Source organism: Dermochelys coriacea, chromosome 6 (assembly GCF_009764565.3).
Source record: "Dermochelys coriacea isolate rDerCor1 chromosome 6, rDerCor1.pri.v4, whole genome shotgun sequence".
NCBI classification, from domain to species: domain Eukaryota; kingdom Metazoa; phylum Chordata; order Testudines; family Dermochelyidae; genus Dermochelys; species Dermochelys coriacea.
Window position 1 is genome coordinate 11,143,314 of NC_050073.1, and position 22,400 is coordinate 11,165,713.

General features: G+C 45.6%; 1 protein-coding gene across 1 annotated transcript in view; it reads left to right on the plus strand.

Annotated features, from left to right (window-relative positions):
* The first annotated feature begins 6,748 nt into the window (after positions 1 to 6,748).
* Positions 6,749 to 22,400, plus strand: part of DAGLA (diacylglycerol lipase alpha) — a 64,408-nt gene continuing 48,756 nt past the window's right edge. Inside the window, exons 1-6 of the mRNA XM_038407461.2 lie at positions 6,749 to 7,223; positions 10,393 to 10,531; positions 11,189 to 11,400; positions 14,365 to 14,466; positions 15,094 to 15,232; positions 18,418 to 18,505. Coding sequence (XP_038263389.1) covers positions 10,437 to 10,531; positions 11,189 to 11,400; positions 14,365 to 14,466; positions 15,094 to 15,232; positions 18,418 to 18,505 — 636 coding nt within the window. The 5' untranslated portion in view covers positions 6,749 to 7,223; positions 10,393 to 10,436. The remainder of the gene's footprint in view (positions 7,224 to 10,392; positions 10,532 to 11,188; positions 11,401 to 14,364; positions 14,467 to 15,093; positions 15,233 to 18,417; positions 18,506 to 22,400) is intronic.

A 22,400-nucleotide genomic window follows, 5' to 3' on the forward strand; every position in this document is an offset into this window, starting at 1 on the left:
CACCTTAGAGACTAACAAATTTATTTGAGCGTAAGCTTTCGTGAGCTACAGCTCACTTCATCAGATGCATTCAGTGGATATTACAACAAAATCACAAACTATTATCTCCAGTGCATGTGTCATGGTAAAATTAACCTTTGGGCTAATGCCTTTGTAGCATACGCACACGGGCTGATTTTCGAACATAGTGAACACTTGTAGCTCCCATTAACTTAATTTGGGTTTGTGTGTGCTCAGTATATCTGAAAATCAGGTCCATGCTGCAGCTGCAAACTCTTACAAGTGTCACACCCTCAATCTTATTCTTCTCTCAACATGCTTTCCCTATCCTACTCACAGTGACGGAATCATCGGGCACTACTATCCCTAAAAGCTGCCTCTTGGCTCATGGCAGGTTGTAGAACTCTGTGGAGAAGTTTTAGGCCATGTCTACATTACCGAACTTTCAGCGGCACTGCTGTAAGATTACTTGTGTAGCTACTCTATGCCGATGGGAGAGAGCTCTCCCGTCAATATAATAAAACTGCCTAAATGATTTGCGGTAGCTATGTCGGTGGGAGAAGGTCTTCCACCAAGATAGCTCTGTGCACATGAGCGCCTATGCCAGCAAAAATTATGTCGCTCAGGGGTGTGAAAAAATGGGTGTGAGTGGCATAAATTTTGCCAGCATAAGTGGTTGTGTAGACATGGCCTGAGTGAAACCCTGTAATGTCTGGTTTCTGAGTAGCAGCCGTGTTAGTCTGTATTTGCAAAAAGAAAAGGGGTACTTGTGGCACCTTAGAGACTAACAAATTTGTTTGAGCGTAAGCTTTCGTGAGCTACAGCTCACTTCATTGGATGCATCCGATGAAGTGAGCTGTAGCTCACGAAAGCTTATGCTCATAAATTTGTTAGTCTCTCTAAGGTGCCACAAGTACTCCTTTTCTTCCTGTAACGTCTGTCAGTTTAAACACAGATTTCTGCAATTACTAGGGTGGTCTTTTAGCTCAAGCTTGGAATAATCTGCTCAGATTCTGGTCTTGTAAGCACCAAATATGGGTGGTTGCAGACATATTGGCATTGACACAACACCTGTGTGTTGTTTTTAACCAAATTAATGTCACTAGACTTTGATCATCTTCCAAATGCAATGGTTAGTCTTAACCATATCCAAGGCAGCAGCATTTGTTGGGTTTGTCAAAGTCATTCCTTGGTGAGTAATACGTGGAGATGTTTTGTGTTCAGTTATTCTAGTAAATATGAAACTCTGAGATCAATCTGATCCATTCAAATTAAAGGCAAAAGTCCCAATATTTGAGTGGAAGCAGGACTGGGCCACTGCCAGCAGTTTCCATATTTCACAAAATTTCCTCTTTCCTGGACCTGGGAAGCCAGTCTAGGACTTAGAAACCTGATTAGTTTCTTCACTCCTGGTGATCACTAGCAGGCATATTCTGATTAGTTTGTCACAAACCACCAGTGATGTGCTGCCAATATTTTAATATGTTGTGTGTGTGCCCCCCTTCCTTGAAAAATGTCCTCCTGGTTCTGTGATAAATCCTTGCACTGGGTGTGTCGACTCATAGAAGGGATGGTATGGGACTGAGAAATCAACTCATTTGTTTTCCCATTTAGACAAAAATACTTTCTCATAGCCACAACTAAAAAAATGTTCGCTTGCATGGAGTCATGTGGTGCATTCTGCTATGTATAGGAATCCTGGGGGCAAATCCTGTTGATCAGGGATAGTTTAGCAGTATCCAGATAGGGGGTGCCTTCAGAGACAGAGAAATCATTCCAACTTCTCTTTAATTTGGTTTATCCTCCATCTCTGCTAATTGTAAAGGTCTGGGAGGGAAGAGCAATATTGCAATTAGCAAAGTGTAGTTAGCTAGGGAATTGATCGTCTCCATTTAGAACTCCCTTCGATCCCTGGACCAAAACCATCATAAGTTGTAACATAGTCTACAACAGTGTCATGTGAACGCCTGTTCTCACTTTCAGTTGACATTGTAAATAAGAAACAGGCAGCATTACCTCCTGTAAATGTAAACAAACTTATTTGTCTTAGCAATTGGCTGAACAAGAAGTAGGACTGAGTGGACTTGTAGGCTCTAAAGTTTTACATTGTTTTGTTTTTGAGTGCAGCTATGTAACAAAAAAAATCTACATTTGTAAGTTGCACTTTCATGATAAAGAGATTGCAGGACAGTACTTGTATGAGGTGAATTGAAAAATACAATTTATTTTGTTTATCATTTTTTACAGTGCAAATATTTGTAATAAAAATAATATAAAGTGAGCACTATACACTTTGTATTCTGTGATGTAACTGAAATCTATATATTTGAAAATGTAGAAAAACATCCCAAAATATTTAATAAATTTCAATTGGTATCCTATTGTTTAACAGTGCAATTAATCACGATTAATTTTTGAGTTAATTGCGCAAGTTAACTGTGATTAGTTGACTGCCCTAGTTTATTCTCATGAGGGAAAGGGGGCCTTCTAAGGGAGACTGATGGAGACTTTTGAAATTCCAGAAGGGATCAATAAAGTCAGTAAAGCTGCTGGAGCATTCAGCTATGTAGAAGACATTACCTTGACTTGAGGAAATAGGGAACTTGGGAGAGCTACTTCGCACTAAGGGGAAAGAAGTGTGTGGAGTAAGGAACCAAGGGGATGATTTAAATGTGGACAATGGAAGTGCCCAGAAGACATTTTGATTTGTGTCCGCAGCACAATGAGGCCTGGGAAAAGGACTTTGTGAGAAAGCAGAAGGCATGAATAAGATAAATTGGAGATGGGGCAATATGTTGGGCCAGCTAGTTGGTCTTTTCTAGCTCCTAACCATATCTTTTGTTTTTGTGGCCTATGTCATTCCACTTCCAGGAGTGAGATCTTGCCAGATCTCATAAGTTAAGCAGTAATTAATCTGGAGGTAAATGCTTGTTCCTTGGGGCTTGCAGGTCAATTTGATTTCCAGAATTTACTTTGGGTATCTGTGTCATTAGTTAGCGATGCTGCACTAGACATAAGCACATTATTATAGTGTTATTAATAAACTAGGTTGGGTTGTGGTGTAATGGTTTTGTCCTGGGCCACATAAGTCTGAAATACGCCAACCCTAGGAGTCTTGACCTAAAGAGGTTTCCTGAGCCTTTCCCTTCTCAACTGGGAAACAGAGGCTTGGTCTATAACCAAAACTTAGATCGACCTAGCTCCATTGCTCAGAGCTGTGAAAAATGTCATGCCCTGAGGAGTATAGTTAGGTTGACCTAACCTCTGGTGTAGATGCAGCAAGGTCAACAAAAGAATTCTTCTGTCCACCTAGCTACTGCCTCTTGGAGAGGATTACCTCAGGAGGTCATCTAGTGCAATCCCCTGCCCAAAGCAGGACCAACACCAAAATCATCCCTGACAAAGCCCTGGCTGAGGTGATTTAGTTGGAGTTGGTCCTGCTTTGAGCAGGGGGTTGGACTAGATGACCTCCTGAGGTCTCTTCCAACCCTGATATTCTATGATTCTACGATTACCTACATCAACAGAAAAACCCTTTCCATTTGCGTAGGAAGTGTCTGCACTACTACACGATAGCAGCACAGCTGCAGTGCCATAGCTGTGCTGCTGTAGCAGCTGTAGTGTAGACATACCCTTAGTCTTGTCTGTCTTCTGTTTGCTTCATTTCATTTTCCCTCTCCTGTCTCCCAGCATAAAGGAACTGGAGAAGTATAAGGGAGAACCTTTAAAATCAGGTGTGAAGTTGGAACTTGTGATAAATTCCAATATTAAAGTCCCCATCAATTTACCCATTACTCCCCACCCCATATTCAGGAACCCATGTCTTTGGGAGCTTTAGATCTAAATAGAATGAGGTGGATTTTTTTTTGTTCCTAATTACTGTTTACGTCAGTAACAGGCCCATTTTCCAAACGCTCCACCAGCCCGCACACCAGCTCCTCTTATGGGAAGCAGAGAGGTTCTTCCGGCGGTTGCTGTGGGCTTCCATCAAGGGAGAGAGATAGTTTTCTACCAGTAAAACACAGCCCTGCCCTCCTAGAGTATCAAGGAAATTCAGTCTCCCTGTTTATTCAGCCTTTAGCTTCTCTCCCATGCTGCTTCCAGATTCGGACCCAGCCCTGTCTTGGAGACACATTCTACTTCTGGGATGAGAGGGGAATTTACTTTCCCATTATTCTGGGGTTCATCCCTTGCTGTTTTACCAACCCTGCTTGGAGGTACTACTAATGTTTACATTTGTCATGGGCAAATTGTGCAGGGGAGTGATCTGGGAATGCAGCCGTTCTGTTCAATGGACACTGGCATGCCTTCAGAGTGCCCACTGTGAGCCTCACACGAGATTCAGCAGGAAGAGATGTTTCTTTGTAAGTGTGTGGCCACAGGCAAGAAAGCACCTCCCCACCAACCTTAAGACATTTCCTAAAGATGAAATCACATCTCCCGAGTGGAAGAACAGTTCCCAGATTGTGAGGATCCAGACTCTGAAGCAGAAAGAGCTCCATTTAGGGGCTTTAAAAATAACCGATCGAAGACTGATCATGTTTTGTACAAGTTCTAATTGCCAATTTCCGCTGGAGTCGAGTACAAGTATGTGCGTGTAGTCTGATGTATTCACAGGAACAGGGAGGGGCTCTGTGTGCAGCATTTGTGGTCACACAGCCCGTGAGTTACAGGGCATGTACTGTATCTGGCACACTTGCATGGTCAGGGGGAGTGCAAGTCCCAGGAGAACACTCTGTCTGGTGGAGTTGGAAACCTGTCCAGTGGTGATGTGGCTTGTTGGGATGTGTGGTAGTAGGCTGTATGTAATCCAGTGAATGCTCAGGGTATAGCGAGAGTGGTGAAGTGTGCTCATTGGCTTGTGGGCAGCAGAGATAAACTTGCTTGGCTGCTTTCATCTGCTGGTACACTTTTAATTATTTTCTTCAGTACAATACAACTTTTGTGGCATCTGAATAAAATACACAAACAACCTTAACCGATTTAACAGAGTTAAATAATTTCAAAAGGGGAGAGAAATAAAAGTGTACAGGCACGGGACAATAGGATTCCATCTGAGAGGTGAAGAGATATAAGATGCCACAGAGAAGGTTTTTACAGCTACAGTGGTCAGACTGCATGGCAGGATAGAGAAGAGGTCAAGGCTAGATGAAGAGAGGAGGCAGAGAGAAGGTTTTGAAGTCACCTACAGCATGTCCTGGGATGGTTTTAAGAACACTGAGGGCAGTTTTGAACCTAACCTTGAAATGAGTGGGGAGACGATGGAGTATTTTGGGGTGAATGTGCTCATTCGTCTGTGAGTGTGTGAGAGAAGATGGCAGCAGCATTTTACACATGCCAGAATCTCTGGAGCCAGGATCATAAGAAAAGGAGTTTCTGTAGTTGTAGGCAGAGGAATGAAGGCCTAGCTGAGGATTTCAGATCGCAACTGTTTTCTCTCTCTTGGGTTTTCTGTTAAACGCTGCGAGCCCCTCCTGGAGCTGGGGTTGGGGAGATGGGTGGACGGCGGGGGGAGAGGGGGTTACAAGTGTGTCACATGGATGAGGTTGGTAAGGGATGGTTTTCAGTGCCTGTGTCATGCCACACTCAGCCTGCTATCTCATGCACGGATGGAGATGGTGAATGCCTCAGGACCGCAGATTCACTAAATCTCAGGGCATCTCTACGGACATTCCCTAGCAAGACTCTCTCTTTCCAGGACTCCTGTTTGAGCCTTAAGAAATTGTTGGTGCCACAGGGGACCCAGAGCTTGGTCACTTGAGGGCCTCCTGCTTCTGTTTCCCAGGAGAGGGCAGATTAGTTGGGGATTGGTCCTGCTTCGAGCAGGGGGTTGGACTAAATGACCTCCTGAGGTCCCTTCCAACCCTGATATTCTATGATTCTGTGACACGGGGTTGAGTGGAGAGCTGATAGCAGGTCGGCAGTTTCAGGATTATACAGGTGGTATACATGAGAGTAAGACCATTGCCTGTGTGGATTGGTGGTGGGAGGGCGGGGGGGAGTTTCAGATGAGGGATTACTATAGGCTGGTGTGTCAGAGACTGTGTCATAGGTGTTGTGCCTTGGGTATCTGCATGTGATGGTGTGAGCATGCCAGCTCATTCCTCTGTGGATTTGGCTAGTGGGGAGTGGGTGATCTCTTGGGTCGGTTTGTCAGGGGCTGTGTGGATGCAGGTGGTGTCTCATGTTTAATGGGATATGTGTAAACCTATTTCCTTAGATTGCAGCTGTGTTCAGCTCATGTATTTACTTGTATACCTTCTTCTGTGGTTAATGTCAGACACATGAGGATGTTGGATTAAACTAAATCTAGGTTTAGCTGGAATCTTGTCTCGCTGTAGCATGTCTCTCTCTCTTGCTCTTTTCTCTATGTCTTCACCCAGCAGCTTTCTCTACCCCTCCCCCATGTCCTGCCATACCCTAGAGAGCATGTCACGGAATTAAAGGCTGACAAGGCCTGGGAGAGGCTGCTCCTTTTGAACAGTCCCTCCTTTCTCTGACCAGGAGGGTGGCCCCTCCTGGCTGCCCCATTCATGTCCTGTCCCCGCCTCCCCTCTGCATTCAGCGAATGCCAGGGGATAGAGTAGTGCCCCAGAGCCTTTCTGAGCTTTCCTCCAGCAGCACTGTCTCTGATGCCATCCACTGCAGGGGAAGGGGGGTTCCTGCAGACAGCCAAGCTCCAGGACATTCCCAAAGGATCACTGCAGCAAGCTGAGTCTTTTCTGTTTCCCTGTGGTAGAGGGGAGGCGGTTTCCGTGCTGCTGCACTTGCTGGCTGAGAGCTCCCTCCTCTCTCCATCTCTCTGTGTGTTTCTCTCCCCATGACTCTGACAGCATCTCATGCTCTCACTTTCAATCCTTCTTCCCACAATTCACACACAGTCTCCTCAGAACAGGAATGATGTCACTTCCTTCTAGAGTGTGTCGAGGGGTGTGTGCGAAGGGGGGGAAGTCACGACCCCGGCTCGTTCGCTCCAAGCAGCCCCAGTTGAATAAATGAGGTTTCCGTCTTGGAAGGGGGGAAGTGCTCTGAAGATGATGCCTGGCTTCCTTGGCAGACAGTCATCAAGCTGTCCTTTCCTCTTCTGACTGGGATTTTCAATGGCTGCATGAAGAGTTCGTGGTTTCCTCCTTCACTCGTGATGTCTGTCTCCGTGGATGTGAACTTTCCCTGAAACACCCTCTCGGGGGAGAAGAATGTGCTTCTGCTGGACCACTTGCCATGTAAGCGTTTCCAATTCCCATAGATTTAACTCTGGCCTGAAGGGTCAGGGTCCTGGGGCTCCTCACACTGAGCACTTGTGCATGCATGTGCTTTCCCCCTAGGCGGGGCTCAGGGTCCCAGGGCTTCTCACACTCAGTGCTCTCTCAATCTCTGACTCTGGTTTTAGGCTGCTGGGCTTCCTTGTATCATAAGTGCTTTTGCGTGCTGTAACCTGGGGAGCAAAGTCTGGGGCTCCTTGCACTCGGAGCTGTCTCTAACCCACTGTTTTAAGGTTCCAAGGCTCTTTTGCAAATCAGTCCTATGACTCTTCTCCTCCTTCCCCAGTCCCCTGCTAGGTTCATGTCTTCAGGCCTCCTCAAATATAACTCTTTGGCTGCATCCCAGGGTTCCAGATTCCAGGACTCCTCCCCCTGAGAGCACTATTTCTATCTTGCTCTAAGTCAGGTATGATAGTAACAGGCCTTCTCTCACTCCTCTCTTTTGCTGTTTCTAACACAGGGGGCAGGACCTCAATGTTCCTGGTTTAGATTTCACACAGACAATCATTAAAAATTAATTGCACTCTATCTACCCCTGGTTTCCACATTATGTGTAAGGTCTTCGTAAAAGAGAGGACTAGCGGCATCAGTCCCACAGTATTTATCATGTTCAATAATGAAAGGCTGGATACCCCATTCCAAGCCCACCTGTTGGTTTTCATCAGGAATCTACCCTAGGACTCATTTTTTCTGCAAGATTTCACTGCTTAATCTGGTAGTAGGCAGGAAAGTCTGCAAAGTACAACCGCATGTACTGCTAGGTGCAGAAAAATGGTGGAAAATACATTGATGGGGTACACTAGTAAGCCAGGGAATGCTGGGATTGTCTGCATAGATAAAGAGCAGTTACAGGGAGGAAAGGCTGGGAGGTACCACTGTGTTCATGGGCAAGGAGCAACAGTGTGTAAGAGCAAGGTAAAAAGTATCTCTGTGTGCATTGATTTAAGGTAGCAGTATTCAAGATAAAGGTGGAAAGTACCACCATGTACTAGTGGTAGATGGTGGGGTTATTCATGATAAGGCTAGAAAGTATTGCCATATGGCCAGTGGAATGAGCAGTTTGAAATGTACGAAGTGCACTGACAAGTGTGTGCTAGGGGAGTGTGAATCCAAATGGTGTGTAGTTATTTCATGTTGTTTTTTGTTCTGCTGAGCATGGAATACAATGTTGCCTTTACTGAAGTGAGTAACAGGCTGGAAGTGTGTCAGCATGTTAATTGTGATATTTCCTGAAAAGTGTTAGAGGTGTGTGTGTAGTCACTTCTGCTGCGTGACAGCATGTGTAAGAGAGCAAATCCAACTGGACCAGGGTGACAGCAGTTGGTAGTGGACATGGGGCAAGAAATGCTGCCCAGTTCTGGGATGAGCTGCAGTTCTTGTGTGCAGAGTAGAGAGCAGAAACATAATTGACTGGTACATGATGCCAGATCATGTGACCTGCTGTAACATCAAACGTTCTAATAATATAGCTGTGTGGTGCAGCTAGGGCAGCTCGTGGGGCCTGTCATAAGCTGCAAATGTTTTTGTGGTTTGAAGATTCTAGTTAATTTAAATGTGATAACTCATCAAGTCATTTTATCCAGAGTATTTGAATTGGATTTTGAGATTTAATGTGAAAGAGTTACGATCAGTTTTGAGTTAGGAACGGGACCTGGCAGATTAGTGTAGTAGTTTGTGCCCTCTGAAATCCTGATGCAAATCCTGATTATATCACAAGTAATAGAAATTAGATGTTTTTATTTTTGCCTCAGGGACACTTGACTGGGTTATCCTGTTTGTCAGTACTTCACAGAGACAGCACTGGACTAGCACAGTTGCTGTAATTTGGGATTGAGGTGCACTGTCAGCAGTGTCTGGGTGTGAAGGAGTAGGATTAGAATAGCAGGGGGTGCTGCAGATAAAGGTTGAGGTGCATGGGCAGAGCTGGATGGTGGCCCAGACTCTGTAATAGCATAGGAAGCTGCAGGTCAGCCTTGAAGTGCTTTGGCAAAGCTGAGGGTGAAGGCAATACTGGAATTGCCAGGGATTCTGTAACATCACCATGGATGTACACTGGCAGAGCACAGTGGGTTGCTGGTGGAAGCCAGAAGTGGAATAGCCTGAGATGCTGCAGGTCCGGATAGAAATACATTAACAAAGCCATGCAGAGGTCTTACAACTGGTATTGCAGGTCGCTATTGAGGTGCATCTTCAATGAAACAGCAGGGGGTGCTGCAGTGCAGGATTGAGGGTCTTTGGCAGAGCTGTGTAAGGGGTAACCTTGGACTAGAATAGTGGGGGAATTGCTGCAGGGCAGGATTGAGGTGCAGAGCTGCATATGCAGGGGAGCTTTGTATAACCTCTGACTGCTGTTTCCTGATTATCAGGTTGAAAAAACTAATAAATAAAAGAGAAGGAAAGCGAGAGAAGCAATTGTCCCTTAGATCTCCAATGATTTAATGCATACAGGAGGCAAAATGAGGGCAGAGCAAACGGGGGCTTCTAAATAGTCTGCAGTTAAGATTGAGATCTCCTTGGACACTGCTTCCTTAGCTTTGGCACACCATGGAGGCTGTAGGGTGCACACCCCCAAGAGATGGGAAGGAAATGTACAGCTCTCCAGATGGTGTGTGAGGGTCAAGTGTTAATGGATGCTTTGGAGCACCTGGCCGGCTGAGAGGAAGGTATTGTGAGGAAGCTTTTGAGAGAAGAACCTGGTGGCAGATGTGTGGGAGAACACGGTAATAAGGAACTGTACAGAGCTTAGGCTGGCACAACCTGTCGTAGGTGCCCAGCAGGGATCACTTACAAACACAGAGCTCTGTAACAGGATTCCAGCTCATCCTGTTCGAGTGAGTGTTAATTACATTCAGCGTGAGCTACACACCTGTTTAAGCTAATGCTTCCCACGATCTTTGACTGCCTTTCTCTCTCCCTGCCTCTCCACCTTGAGTTTGGTATGCCTACCCCTCTTCGCCTGCTGGTGATGGCAAGAGGAAATATGATGCTGTCATGCGAGTGGGATGGAGAGGACTCTCAGACAGGACCCTCTCTTTGGTGTGTGGTGGATGGAGGGGATTTTAAGGCAGCACGGGGTGCATTGAGGGACTGGAGGGGACCTGCGTCTTTCATTCCTGCATTTCTGTTTCAGGAGATGAACATCGTGCCTGCTGAGCCTCCTCAAACCCGCTAGCCATGCCAGGGATTGTGGTGTTCCGCCGTCGCTGGTCTGTGGGCAGCGATGACCTCGTTTTGCCAGCCATCTTCCTCTTCCTCCTTCACACCACCTGGTAAGTGAAGAGCACGGATGCTCAGGAGAAGGCTGGTCTGCAGCAACTCATGACTTCCTTTTGCTACTCCCATCTCCAGTGGCTGGAGTTCTCTCCAGTTCCCTTGTATAGCGCAGGAAGGTTGTATTGGACACTTATCCAATTGTTCGGAACTTCTGGTCCCTCTTGCTTTCCCCGTTCCTTGGATCAGTGCTATTCAAAGCCCTTGTCCCACTTTCACAGGGGAAGCCTCTGTTAGAAGCCTGGTGCATGCAACTCCCAGATACAGCCCCACCCTTTATCCTGAGTGGTCTATTGAAATTTGGGGTTGTGCTTCTTTAGGGGGACCCACAAGACAGAGATTTGAGTGTGGTGACTCTGGTGTGTCCCAGAGGATATCTCAGAACTGCCAAATAGATGCAGGATACCAAGGTGAGATCTGGGCAGCATATCTCCCAGCAGCTGGGAAAGAGAATTGAGGACCAAATTAATATACTGATGATCTATAGGTGAGTGGGAGAACTAGCAGGAAACGTACAGGCCATCTAGGGTTCCTTCTTTTAGTCCTAAGGATAAAAATCCTGGCTGTGAGGAGACTCTAGCTTAGGGAATATTACCAGATGCTGGGCTGCTTTGCTTGGTGTTGCCACTGGTAAATAGTTGGCTTGTGCATGGCAGGTTTGTGATCCTTTCCGTGGTGCTCTTCGGGCTGGCGTACAATCCCAACGAGACCTGTTCCCTTAACCTGGTGGACCATGGCAGAGGCTACCTGGGCATCCTGCTCAGCTGCATTATCGCAGAGGTGGCAATCATCTGGCTCAGCATGCGTGGCAGCATCCTGTACACAGAGCCCCGGGACTCGATGCAGTATGTGCTCTATGTCAGACTGGGTAAGAGGCAGCAGCATAGGACCTTCTAACCACCTACCCTCCACTCTGCCATCTGTCACTCTCAGAAGACTTTTCCTCCCTATACCCTGACAAACACACAGCCCCTAAGAGACACCTAGATAGCCACTCTTCTGTGACACGCACATGAATAGCTATGGAGCTCTTCTGGAATGGGCACACAATCTTCTGTCCTCCCATACATACCTTCACCCGCCACCCAAAACACCCTCCCAGCAAACCTTTCATTCAACCCCCTTCACTGTGACACCTTGTACACCCCATCCCTACAACAAATACATTCATCCTTCTTCCTGCAATAAAATCGTACACCCACTTTGTGACACATTTACACCTTTGCCCCCTCTTTCTCCACAAGGTTTCCAATAACACAAGTATATGCCTCAGTACAACACATGCCTGTCACCCAGGCTTCACCCACCTACTTAAAGGCCACCTCTCAATACACATACCCATCTAGCAGTGTGCACATACATAACCCACCTCCATATAGATAACTATATTTACTGGATGCCCACATGCCTCCCCTCCTCCAGAGATGTGCATATAGACCTCTTTTCCTCCTAAGACCTTTCCCCCTGTCACCCATCCTGAGCTCCTCAGAGTCATACCAGAAAGGTGAACAGACACTGGTCTCTTGTGCAGGTGTTGGGATATCCCAACACAAGGTTTCTCACGCTATCCTTCCATTCATCCCCCAAGGTATGGAAATGTATTTAGGCCACCACATCTTTTCCCTGGGGGAAGTATTTTTATAAGGAGCCTGGTGGAGAAATCTTTTGAGTAGACCAGAAGTTGTGCCCATTTTAAACATGAGGGTAGGGCAGCCTGTTGCCTGTCCTTGTTTTGCTGGCTTCTTTCCACTTAGGACTTATCAGAAGCCCAGCATCCTCTCTTGAAAGCTCTCTCCATATGGGAGGCAGTTTCATCTTTGCTGAGTGCTAAGTGCAAACCATTAACGAGCAAAGCAAACAAATCTTCCTCTCTCCATTTCTCCCAGACACTGTGGAGTCTCCCAAGGGAAAGGAGCGGAGCCTGGCAGTTTGAGAATCGCAGTATTAAATCAAGGCTGAGTGGAAGGGGCAGAAAAAGGGAAAAACCAAGTGAGAGATCTCTTCCCCCCACACCAGCTCCCTGCAAAGTCATCAAGCCCTTTAATACCATATATGCACTGGACTTGTTCCATATTAGGGAACTATACTGAAACTGAGTCTTGGGCCTGTCTGTGTTTAATTTCCAAAATTTCTCACTGTTGCTACCACAATTTCATCAGTTCCTCTGGTATTAGCAGTGTGGGTGTTACCACTAGTGTAGTCAAGGCCCCTGTGGCTGCTGGATAAGCTCATGCCATTAGACCAGCTCTCAGCCCCCAGAAGTCTTGTCTATGCTAACGCTCCCATGGATGGAGCTGATGTGATGGTAGCAATGGTAGGAATTTGTGGGAGAAAGAGCCAGCGAACACAAGGCCTAGTGCACAGTTTTTAAACATGCCACTGGCTGGCCAAACAGCATGAGAAAGTGTTTGCTGGAACTGTATTTAAACCAGGCTCAGTAGGATGTTGCAAGCCCATGGCTGACAGGGCCCTAGAGATGACAAGAGTGTGAGTGCCTGACAGGTCTGCAATTAATCGAAGAAAGAGCAGATCAATGTCTTGGGCAGGTGCCTGTGTCTCAGTTGAGGGAAACAACTCCAATGGCTGAGATGTACCAACTGGTGAGGGAAGTAGTACCTGAAGTGCTCAAGGAAGACAGAGAAGAAGTGGCCTTAAAGAAGTGGCAGCATGTGACTAGAACATCCTCTGCTCCTGGAACTGGCAGAGTTGGGGGGGTATAATCCCTACCCCAAATCTGGCAGAGCCCAAGGGAGGTAAGCACGCCACATTCTCTCTCAAGTCTGCCAAAGCTAGATGGGAACAGATCCCGCGTTACACATACATCCTCCTAGGTTTGCTAGAGCCCATGGAAAAATTAACCCTGCCCTGTATGCCCCTTTCTGAACCTGCCAGATGCAGGAGGGATTATCTGTGTCCCGAGGCTGCCAGGCTTGGGGGCTTAACTTCCTCTTCCCTTCTCGCACGCTGTGAGTCTGCTAGATGGTCCAGTGGCCAGGATGCTAACTTGGAACTTGGAAGACCTGGCTTCAGTTCTCTGCTGTACCAGACTTCCTGTGTGAGCTTGGGCATGTCAGTTAGCTTTTCTGTGCCTCAGTTCCCCACCTGTAAAATGGGGATAATAGCATTTCCCTATGCCACAGTGGTGTAGTGAGGATAAATACACTGAAGATTGTGAGGTGCTCAGATAAGTGGTAATGGGGGCTATATAAGTACCTAAAATAGATAAATTCTCTTCCACACACAGCAGATTTGCCACAATGTACAAGGTGGGATTAATCACATATACAAACCCTCCTAAATTCGCCTAAGGGAATTAACCTCTCCCTTCCAAATCAGGCAGGCTGTGTATCATGGGGAGGCAGATGCATGGTTACACAGTGGTACATTATGTAGGAGAGTCTCTGTGCATTGGAGTGGGGGTGCGGGAAAAGACTAGGTGGGGTATGATTGTGTGTCTGAATCAAGCAGGGTGTTGCAGCTGTGTGTATGTACAGTCAGGGTGTAACATAGGGGTAGGGGCTGTTGAGGAGCTAGTGGATCTCTGTACTTATTCCTTGAGGATGAACTCAGAAAGCACTGTGGCCAAAATCTGTTTTGTGCTGCTCTCCTGCTGGAGAGCAGTGCCTGTGCTAATGGGGCATGAACCAGCCACTGGTTAGAGTTCATTTAGTATTAGGAACTGGGATTTCTCTCTTGGCATGAGGCTGCTGATATGAGATACAGGTGGGATTGACAGAGCTGGGGCTAGGAGGATGCCCACCTTTCTGGGGAGAAGCAGTGCTTAACTGTTAGAAATTTGCTGCTATTGCGCTCTGTGTTCCTATTGTTTCAGCCATCCTGGTGATCGAGTTTGTGTATGCTATTGTGGGCATCGTTTGGTTAACACAGTACTACTCCTCCTGCAATGATCTCACTGCCAAGAGTGTCACCTTGGGTATGTATTTGGGTGTCCTGAATGTAGTGCTCAGGTAGTGCATTCATGTGCTCCTGTGCACATAGGGGGTGCTTCTTATTGGGGAGTTACTCCGTACAGCGGGAGGTACCCCTGGGAACGGATTGAAGTACAGTCGCTGTGAATGTAGTGCTTACTGTCTGGCTATGTTACTGCACAGAGCAGGCATTGTATTCATATGTTTAAGCTGTCTCCAGAGGGACAGGAATCCAAGTTTCCAGCATTGGGTCTGGTGGGTGATTTCTGAAGGACACTGTTCTTTACAATTTGTTCTGCAGAGACTTAACTAGTTATCCAGATTTCTTTTCAGGATCTCAGCTAGTCTTACTGGGATCCTGACACATGTCCTGGAATCCTTCTAGGTATTGAACAGATATTTAGGTGTCTCCCTCTGTGTGGGTAACCTCCAAGCAAGAATCCTGAGGCTGGAGAACCTAGCTGTGATCAGAGACCCTCCCAAAGGAGTTCTCTGCAAGAGTGAGATGGTTAATGCCATCTCTTTGCAGAAATGGAGATGAACTGGTATGCACACAAGAGATTAGGGTGGATGAGCCATTGCTGTGGCTCCAGGACAGACCCCCCGACTTTCCCCTTTTTCTCTCTCTGCAGGAATGGTCGTCTGCAACTGGGTCGTCATTCTGAGTGTCTGCATCACTGTTCTGTGTGTCTTTGACCCGACGGGACGGACCTTTGTCAAACTGCGAGCCACAAAGAGGAGACAGCGCAACCTGAGGACGTACAACCTGCGGTAAGGAAGCAGGGCACAGTTCTCCAGAAAGAGGAGGTCTGGAAGCCCATATTGATCTGTCCAACTCTTGGTTCTTCCCCATCCTACCTCAGGGTGCTCTCCACTGCAGGCATCAGTGCATTTCTCTGTTGAGCATCATTTCAAAAGAACACAGGTCAGATGCTCCGGTATATTCACGCTGTGCAGCACATGTACATCAGTGTATGTGTCTGCAGTGAGTGGTCTGATTGGATCCCAACATAAGCCTGGGGTTTTGCTGTCCCCAGTGAGCCCTGGTGCGGCAGTGCATAATATCCTATACCAGTCATCCTTTTGCATGGCTGTTTGCTCTTCTACACTGCCACAACACTGATGCTCTAGTTAAGGTTGAGAGAGCATCTTCATTCCAAGCTCCTTTCTTTGTTCATTGTTTGTCTTTTTTTTTTAATTATTCCCCTCTGGTATGCTTTGTCTCAGCCCAGAAGCAATTACTTTTGTGTTGATAGTTAGACATTATAATTAAGAACCCATTGTGCCATTTGTGAGTAACCCAAAATAGAGGGTTTTTTTTCACCCAGTAAGATTTTTTTTTTTTATTTTTTTTTAAAATGCTGGACAGCACAAACTGGCTTTGTTTTCACCTGCAGTGTGGACATGTATATAGCCCTTGGTGAGGAATGTGGCTTTGCCAGTTGAGGACATTTCCTTTTGCATGTGCAAAGGTATGACCATTTGAAAATAGCCTGCAAGTCATGTGTTTCAGATCAAGAATATAAAGTGAGGGGTGGTGCTCCAAACATTTGCTTCAACTTTGACTTGAAAAGGGATCATTCAAATGCTGTTCATGTTTTGGGAAAGACCCTTGGACCATCAAAGAGCCATACAGCAAACTCATGTACCCTTTAAGGAGTTTGGATTTTTTTCAATGGGGAGATCCCTCCTTACCATTCAACATGTCACTTGCATCAGTTCTGGAAATCCAGGGTTCTTCAGTACCCTGTTAGTCTATCTTGCATGCTTCAAGCTTGCTCCATTGAAATCAGGACAGTCCCGGGAAGGTCAGGATCCAGCTCTAAGACCACAGTCCAAATCCCAGTAGGTTTGATTCAGGTCTTCTCCTGAAAGAGAGAGAAACTGAGCTCTCTGCAGTCTGAGAGGTTCCTTTTGCCTGAGATCTCAAAAGTCACTGTTCTGTGGATATTAAAGGCCCCAGGGCACCATCGGTCAGGGTATGGCTTTGTCCCAGTGTCCTTGACCAAATTTCTCCTCCCTGTATTGTTATGCAGTGTGCTATGTACCTGCTGTTTACAGCCTTCCACCCCAGAGATGGCTGAATTTCAGTGGTGATTGGTGTATGTAACTAGAGATCTGGGGTATAATGTTATATGGAAAAAATGCTATGATGTATCTATTATTATTTATTATAACAATAGCCCCCAAAAGGTTTATTTTTAAATCATCTTCTGGTCTTGGCCCTAATCCTGCAAGGTGCTGGGCATTGTCAGTTCCCATTGGGATTAAAGGGAGTTAAGGACACTCTCCACCTTGCAGGATCAAGCCCTTAGTCCTCAGTGGCAAGTGCCTGTGACATGTAAGAGTCAATGTGACCTTTGTAAATACATTTAAAACTTGAGCTGTGTTTTCGCTGTCTTAACCCATAACAGAGCCTGTCAAGATGACAGATTTCCTTTAGATTTATTTGTCACATTTAGGACAGTTCATTTTTGGTGGCTTCCTTTTTGTGCTACTCAGCTGTTATTATTAGACTCTTTGTTGTGTTACATGGCTATTTTCATGCTCACAGAAGTCAAAGATAGTTCAGCTGATTATGTTCAGACTTACCTGACAAATTCACCTTTGGGCTAAGACTAAACACATGAAAGTCCAGCCCCGAAAGACTGGTTTGTGTCCCTTCTCCCCCTGTTAAAGCAGTTGTGAAGTCCTTGAAACTGACAGAGGAAGTAAAAATTCTGCCACCCGGGTTCCTTAGCATTTCAGGAAGCTTATGATTTTCTCTAGCTCAGTTACAGTATAGTGCTAATTCCATTTTAAAACTATATTCTTGTTCATCTTTTGGAATCTTAGTTGCAAGTTATGGGCTACTTTTTTAAACCTTTACATATCCCCTTTCAGGCACTATATGTTAAATTGCTTGACTGGATCCCATGCTTTTATAGGAGTCATCCTGCTTACCAAAATCTTTTTCCAAAAGCAACCCACTGTACTCATGAGCTTTTCCCAGTAGGATCCTGGGCCTGGAGAACAGGGTTGAGGTGACCTGTTTTTAATCACACTGAAGCACATTAAACCTTAATTCATCTGTGCTGGCACCAACAGAGCAAGTATCCAATTGGGGATACCAAGGGATGATCCCTATAGTAAAAGACTTCCAGTAGAGAATCAAAGGCACTACCATCCCCAGCCTTAAAGTGAGATGAATTTCAGTTTGCTTGATCTAATCCTCTTTGCTTTGCATGTGCCTCAGTCAAAAACAGGGCGGGAACTGGTCACAAAATATAGTTCCCCAAGGCCAGTGGCACCTGGGCTTGACTTGAGCTTCACTATCGTGTATTGTAAAATCCAGTTTACAAGGAGTCAGTTTGTCCCATAGAGGTAAAAGTTCTCTCCTTGTGAATAGCAGTAAATCCTAGGGAAGGCACCTCACCTGAAAACAATTACCTTTAGGTACCCCTCCAAGCTCCAAAGAATGAGACATCCTTGGACATTCTGCTTCTAGCAGACCATGGAACATTGATGTCCTCGTTACAACTTCCAAATCAGAAAAGGACATCATGTATGTGAGCACTGAGGCTTAGCACTGGCCAGACAAATCAGAACTTTCACAAATGTCTCCCCCTCCCTCCCAACACACTCTACTAGCTGTCAATCAGTCATATGTGGAATGCTGTCTCATAAACCATCTCCCCGCCCTGTGTATGTTTGTCTATATACAGCATGGGCCAGACTCTCAAATCCACTATGTCCCTTTTGTACTGCTACCAGAGCAGTGTATAAGGGCCTTAGTGGAAATGAGAATTAGGCTCTGTATGTATATTATCCTTGAAAGCACATAGTCTGCATGGTTTGTACACCAGGTCCTAGTGCTTGTCTCTCTGTGTTCTTGTTGCTGTCGTCTTCGCTCCTGCCCCTCTGCTATGCAACTGCTTTTCCTTTGTCCATATGCATTCTTTGTTTCCCTGATGCAGACATCGCCTTGAGGAGGGACAGGCCAGCAGCTGGACTCGCCGGCTCAAAGTTTTCCTTTGCTGCACACGGACAAAGGACTCCCAGTCAGTAAGTAACAAATAGCTCTGCATCAGAGGGCAAATACCAGGCCCAGCCAGCCTTGTCCTGGGCTTTTCTGAGCATAGCACTGTGAGAATCTCCAGGACTGACAACAGAAGTGTCTCAATGGTTTCAGCAGAGGGCACTCTCACCTGGTTGGGATTTAGGGGCACTAAGTGCAGTGGGAGAGGAGAACAGTGGAAATTTCCCTCTAGGAGCAACGAACTGAACAGCGCTCAGAATAGGTGGGTGCAAAGGCTTACAGTATGGTGGTCCCCTCATCCTCCTTTGAGTTATAGGTTTTCTAGAGTAGACTGGCTGATTGTCAGGAATACGAATGATAAGAGAATCTAGAGGATCGGTTTGGAAGGTGATCACCTGGATCACTGAGCCCAATCCCAAACAGCACAGGAAGGACTATATATAACTGCTATAACCAATTCCAGAGAGGCAGGTCCCCAGAGAGGGTGACGGTCTCTTAAAGGTGGATAGCATTTTACCCATCTGATCCTGGAAATTATAGAGTCATGGGACCAGGATTAATAAAAGGGGTTATCCTCTTACAGTATTATTTAATACAGCTGTGTCCCATCTGAATGTCACTATGGTGATGTCCAGTTGTTGCTCAGAGTCTCTTACCCTGGGTGTGGGTGAACCATCCCTTAGTTCCATGATATAACGTCGCACCTAGATGAGTACAATATGAGAGGGAGAACCCAATACAGCTTGAGTAGGGGAAAATCATGTCTGAGCGCTGGGATTCTTTGCAAGGGTTAACTGAATAGTAGTTAAGGTGGAAACACTTGATATAGTTCATTTAGACTTTGAAAAAGCCTTTGAAGAAATTCCCTCACAAAAGCTTATGTATGTGGAAATTTAGTAGTTCCTTGGGACACTGTCAGCTTTAAGATCACACTTCTGCCTGAAGCTTTTTTACCTGCTGTTTTTAAATGTAGCACCTAAGATTCCTGTAAATGAAGATTAGAGCAAAAAAATATTTTTTATTGTGTTTACTTTCTGCATTTCATGAACTTTAATGCTTCCCTGTTTCTTCTTCATTAATACTTTCTTCAGTTTTCCCTGTTGTCTGTGAGATCCTTTCAAAGAGCAGCAAGGGAGAGAGAGAGAGACATTCTTAAAAATAGGAAAGTGCAAAGCCACCAGAATTGGCAGGAGGTCTCTTACGGGCAGATGGAGTACTGCTAAAACTACTGCTAAGTACTGTGACTCAGTGTCAAATTAAGTGTTCCTGTGAAGTCTTGTCATGGCTTACAAACTGAGGTAGGAGACAGTGACCAATTCTCAGTGTGGAAAGTTTAATAATGTAGATCAGTGGTTTTCAACCTCTTTTCATTTGTGGACCCCTAAAAAATGTTGATTGGAGATGTGGACACCTTTGGAAATCTTAGACATAGTCTGCAGAGCCCCAGGAGTCCGTGGACCACAGGTTGAAAACCACTGCTGTAGATAGTTCCCCCCTAGATCTGGCCTAATGGTTTAATCCTGGCTCCCAGTGAAGTCAGCAGAAGCTTTTGTATTGACTTCAGTGGGAGCAGATTCATGCACTAGATCTGTATTTATTAATGGCCTTCTGGAGAGGTGAATAGTAAGGTGGCAAATTTTGCAGAGGACACAGTAATAATTAGGTTAGTCAGAACTATGGAGCATTTGTGAGGAACTCGTGAAGGATCAGGCAGAATGAGGGAATTGTTACCGATGGCAGATGAAAGTCATCAAAGATAAGGGCAAGCTAATACACATTGAAATGAACAATTTAAATTACTTCTACACGCTGATGGGCTCTAAATTAGCTATAACCTCTCAGGAAAAGATCTAGGAGTTATTGAAGACAGTTCAGCAAAGATGTCAATGTACAGCGGTGGCCAAAAATCAGAAAAGATTTTTGGCTGCATTAGAAGGGAATAGAGAACGATATGGAAAAACTCTGAGGGCATTCAAAATCAATTGTACATCTGCACTAATTACAGCTTGCAATTTTGATCTCCTCATCTTAGAAAAAAAGACACAGGAGAGGTGCAGAGAATGGTACTGAAAGAAATGTGGGGCTGTTTATGTTCTTTACCCTGGAGAGGAGATGGGTTGAGAAGATTCAGAGCACTATAAAGTAGTGGATGGTCTGGAGAAGGCCACCGGAATGCTCTTATGTGTCCTATTTGTAAATTAGAGATTAAAGTGAAGGCTTTGTTAGATAGTGTGTAATTAACCTGGGGATGTTGTTACTGAGCTTCACAGGGCTTAATGAGAATCACCAAAGGATCAGGCACTTGTCACTTTTGAAATTCCCCAATAGACTGGCACAATTGGCCACCCTGATTACATGCCCCTGCAGTACTGGATATAATGCCTTGCAAATGCCATAGCATTTCCTGGGAACTTCCAAGCCCCAAATTGGTGCCCAACTGACAGTAACTATCCAACATAACCAGTTTCCACAGGTCAATTGCTGGATGGAAGATCCAGCTGGAAAAAACAAACATTTTGTTTCAGGTCAGATTGCTCTGAATCTAAGATTTTCATTTGGGTCATTTTATGTTGTGTTCACCTGAGCTGCCATGATGTCTCCCTGGAGTTGTAGTTTGGGTGCCTGCCCATCCCAGATACATCACAGGGGCTCAGCCAGAGAGGAAACTGTGGCGCATCATTGGAGATGTAGTGCAGTCGGGGAGCCCAGCCCATAAGGCATGAGGCACCCAAACTACAGCTCCCATGCGGCACTGTAGTGGCTCAAGTAGACACAGTTTAATATCTTAAATAACCCAAAATGAAACATTCTGATTGAGGAATGTGAACATTTTTTGTTTTGACATTTCTGAATCAGGTTTTTTTTTGTACTTTTCTTTATGTGATAAGTTTCAGTGGCCTGATTCAGGGTGAGAACAAATGTAAAAATATCAACATTTTTCTGTGAGATGGACGTTCTGTTCTTCTGTCAGCTCTAGCAAAAACTAGTCTCGTCTGTATGGGGATAGGAGCTCCCATCTTTGTGATCCAGTGTTGCAAGATTGGGGACAGCTCCCCACAGAGAGGGAAGAAAAGTCTTTGTCCTCATTCTGAAGTTTTGTAGTCATGGCTGCCTGGCCCAGGCCTCAAGGAAAACTTGTCCCCCTCAGATCTGCGGAAAACTATGGTCGTTGTCTAGACACACAAGTGGAGTGCCACCAAGTGGATATCACCCTGAACTACTTGGACAGAGATGGTTATTGTGGGATTGGGGAGTGACCTGTGCAACAATGAGTCTTTTAGTGCTGGTCTTGTGCACTGCAGGTCCTGCCCAAACAACCTACACTGTCTTTCTAGTCATCTCAGAGATCCTGTACCTACTTTTGAAAAGCTCCAGCGCAAAACTTTCTTGCTGAGCAAGGAAAAAGAACTCAACTTTTACGCTGGCCTCTCCATCTTGACAAAAGGTTTGGGAAATCTCACCAGTTCCCTCAGATTTATGGGAACTTCCCCTCTTCTCCTTTAAGGCCTTTTGCTTTTCCCACATGCCACTGGTTCAGGGAACTGTGGGATATGTTTCCAGAAGGCAGTGCGGTTATAATGCTGCAGTGCAATGCTAGGGTTGGTACAGGTTAAAACTGCATTTAAAAAAATATAGCTAGTGTAGAGATTGTGCATCATTGGTATTTGAAGTCCCATTGGTTCAGTCACTGATGATAGAGATCTCTAGTGCAGACTGTGCCAGAGATGGAGGAAAATAATCTCACACCCCAAAAGCCTGCCCTTCATAGTTTGCCAGAGGTGGAGGCATTTACCTCTGGAAAAAAAGAGCTTCCAAGCAGTGGGTAGGACAGGAGAAGGGAGACCATGTTCTCCAAACTAGACTCTGCTTTCAAGCATATTCTCCAGTCAGGGAGTTACATGTTTAATGACCACATTCACA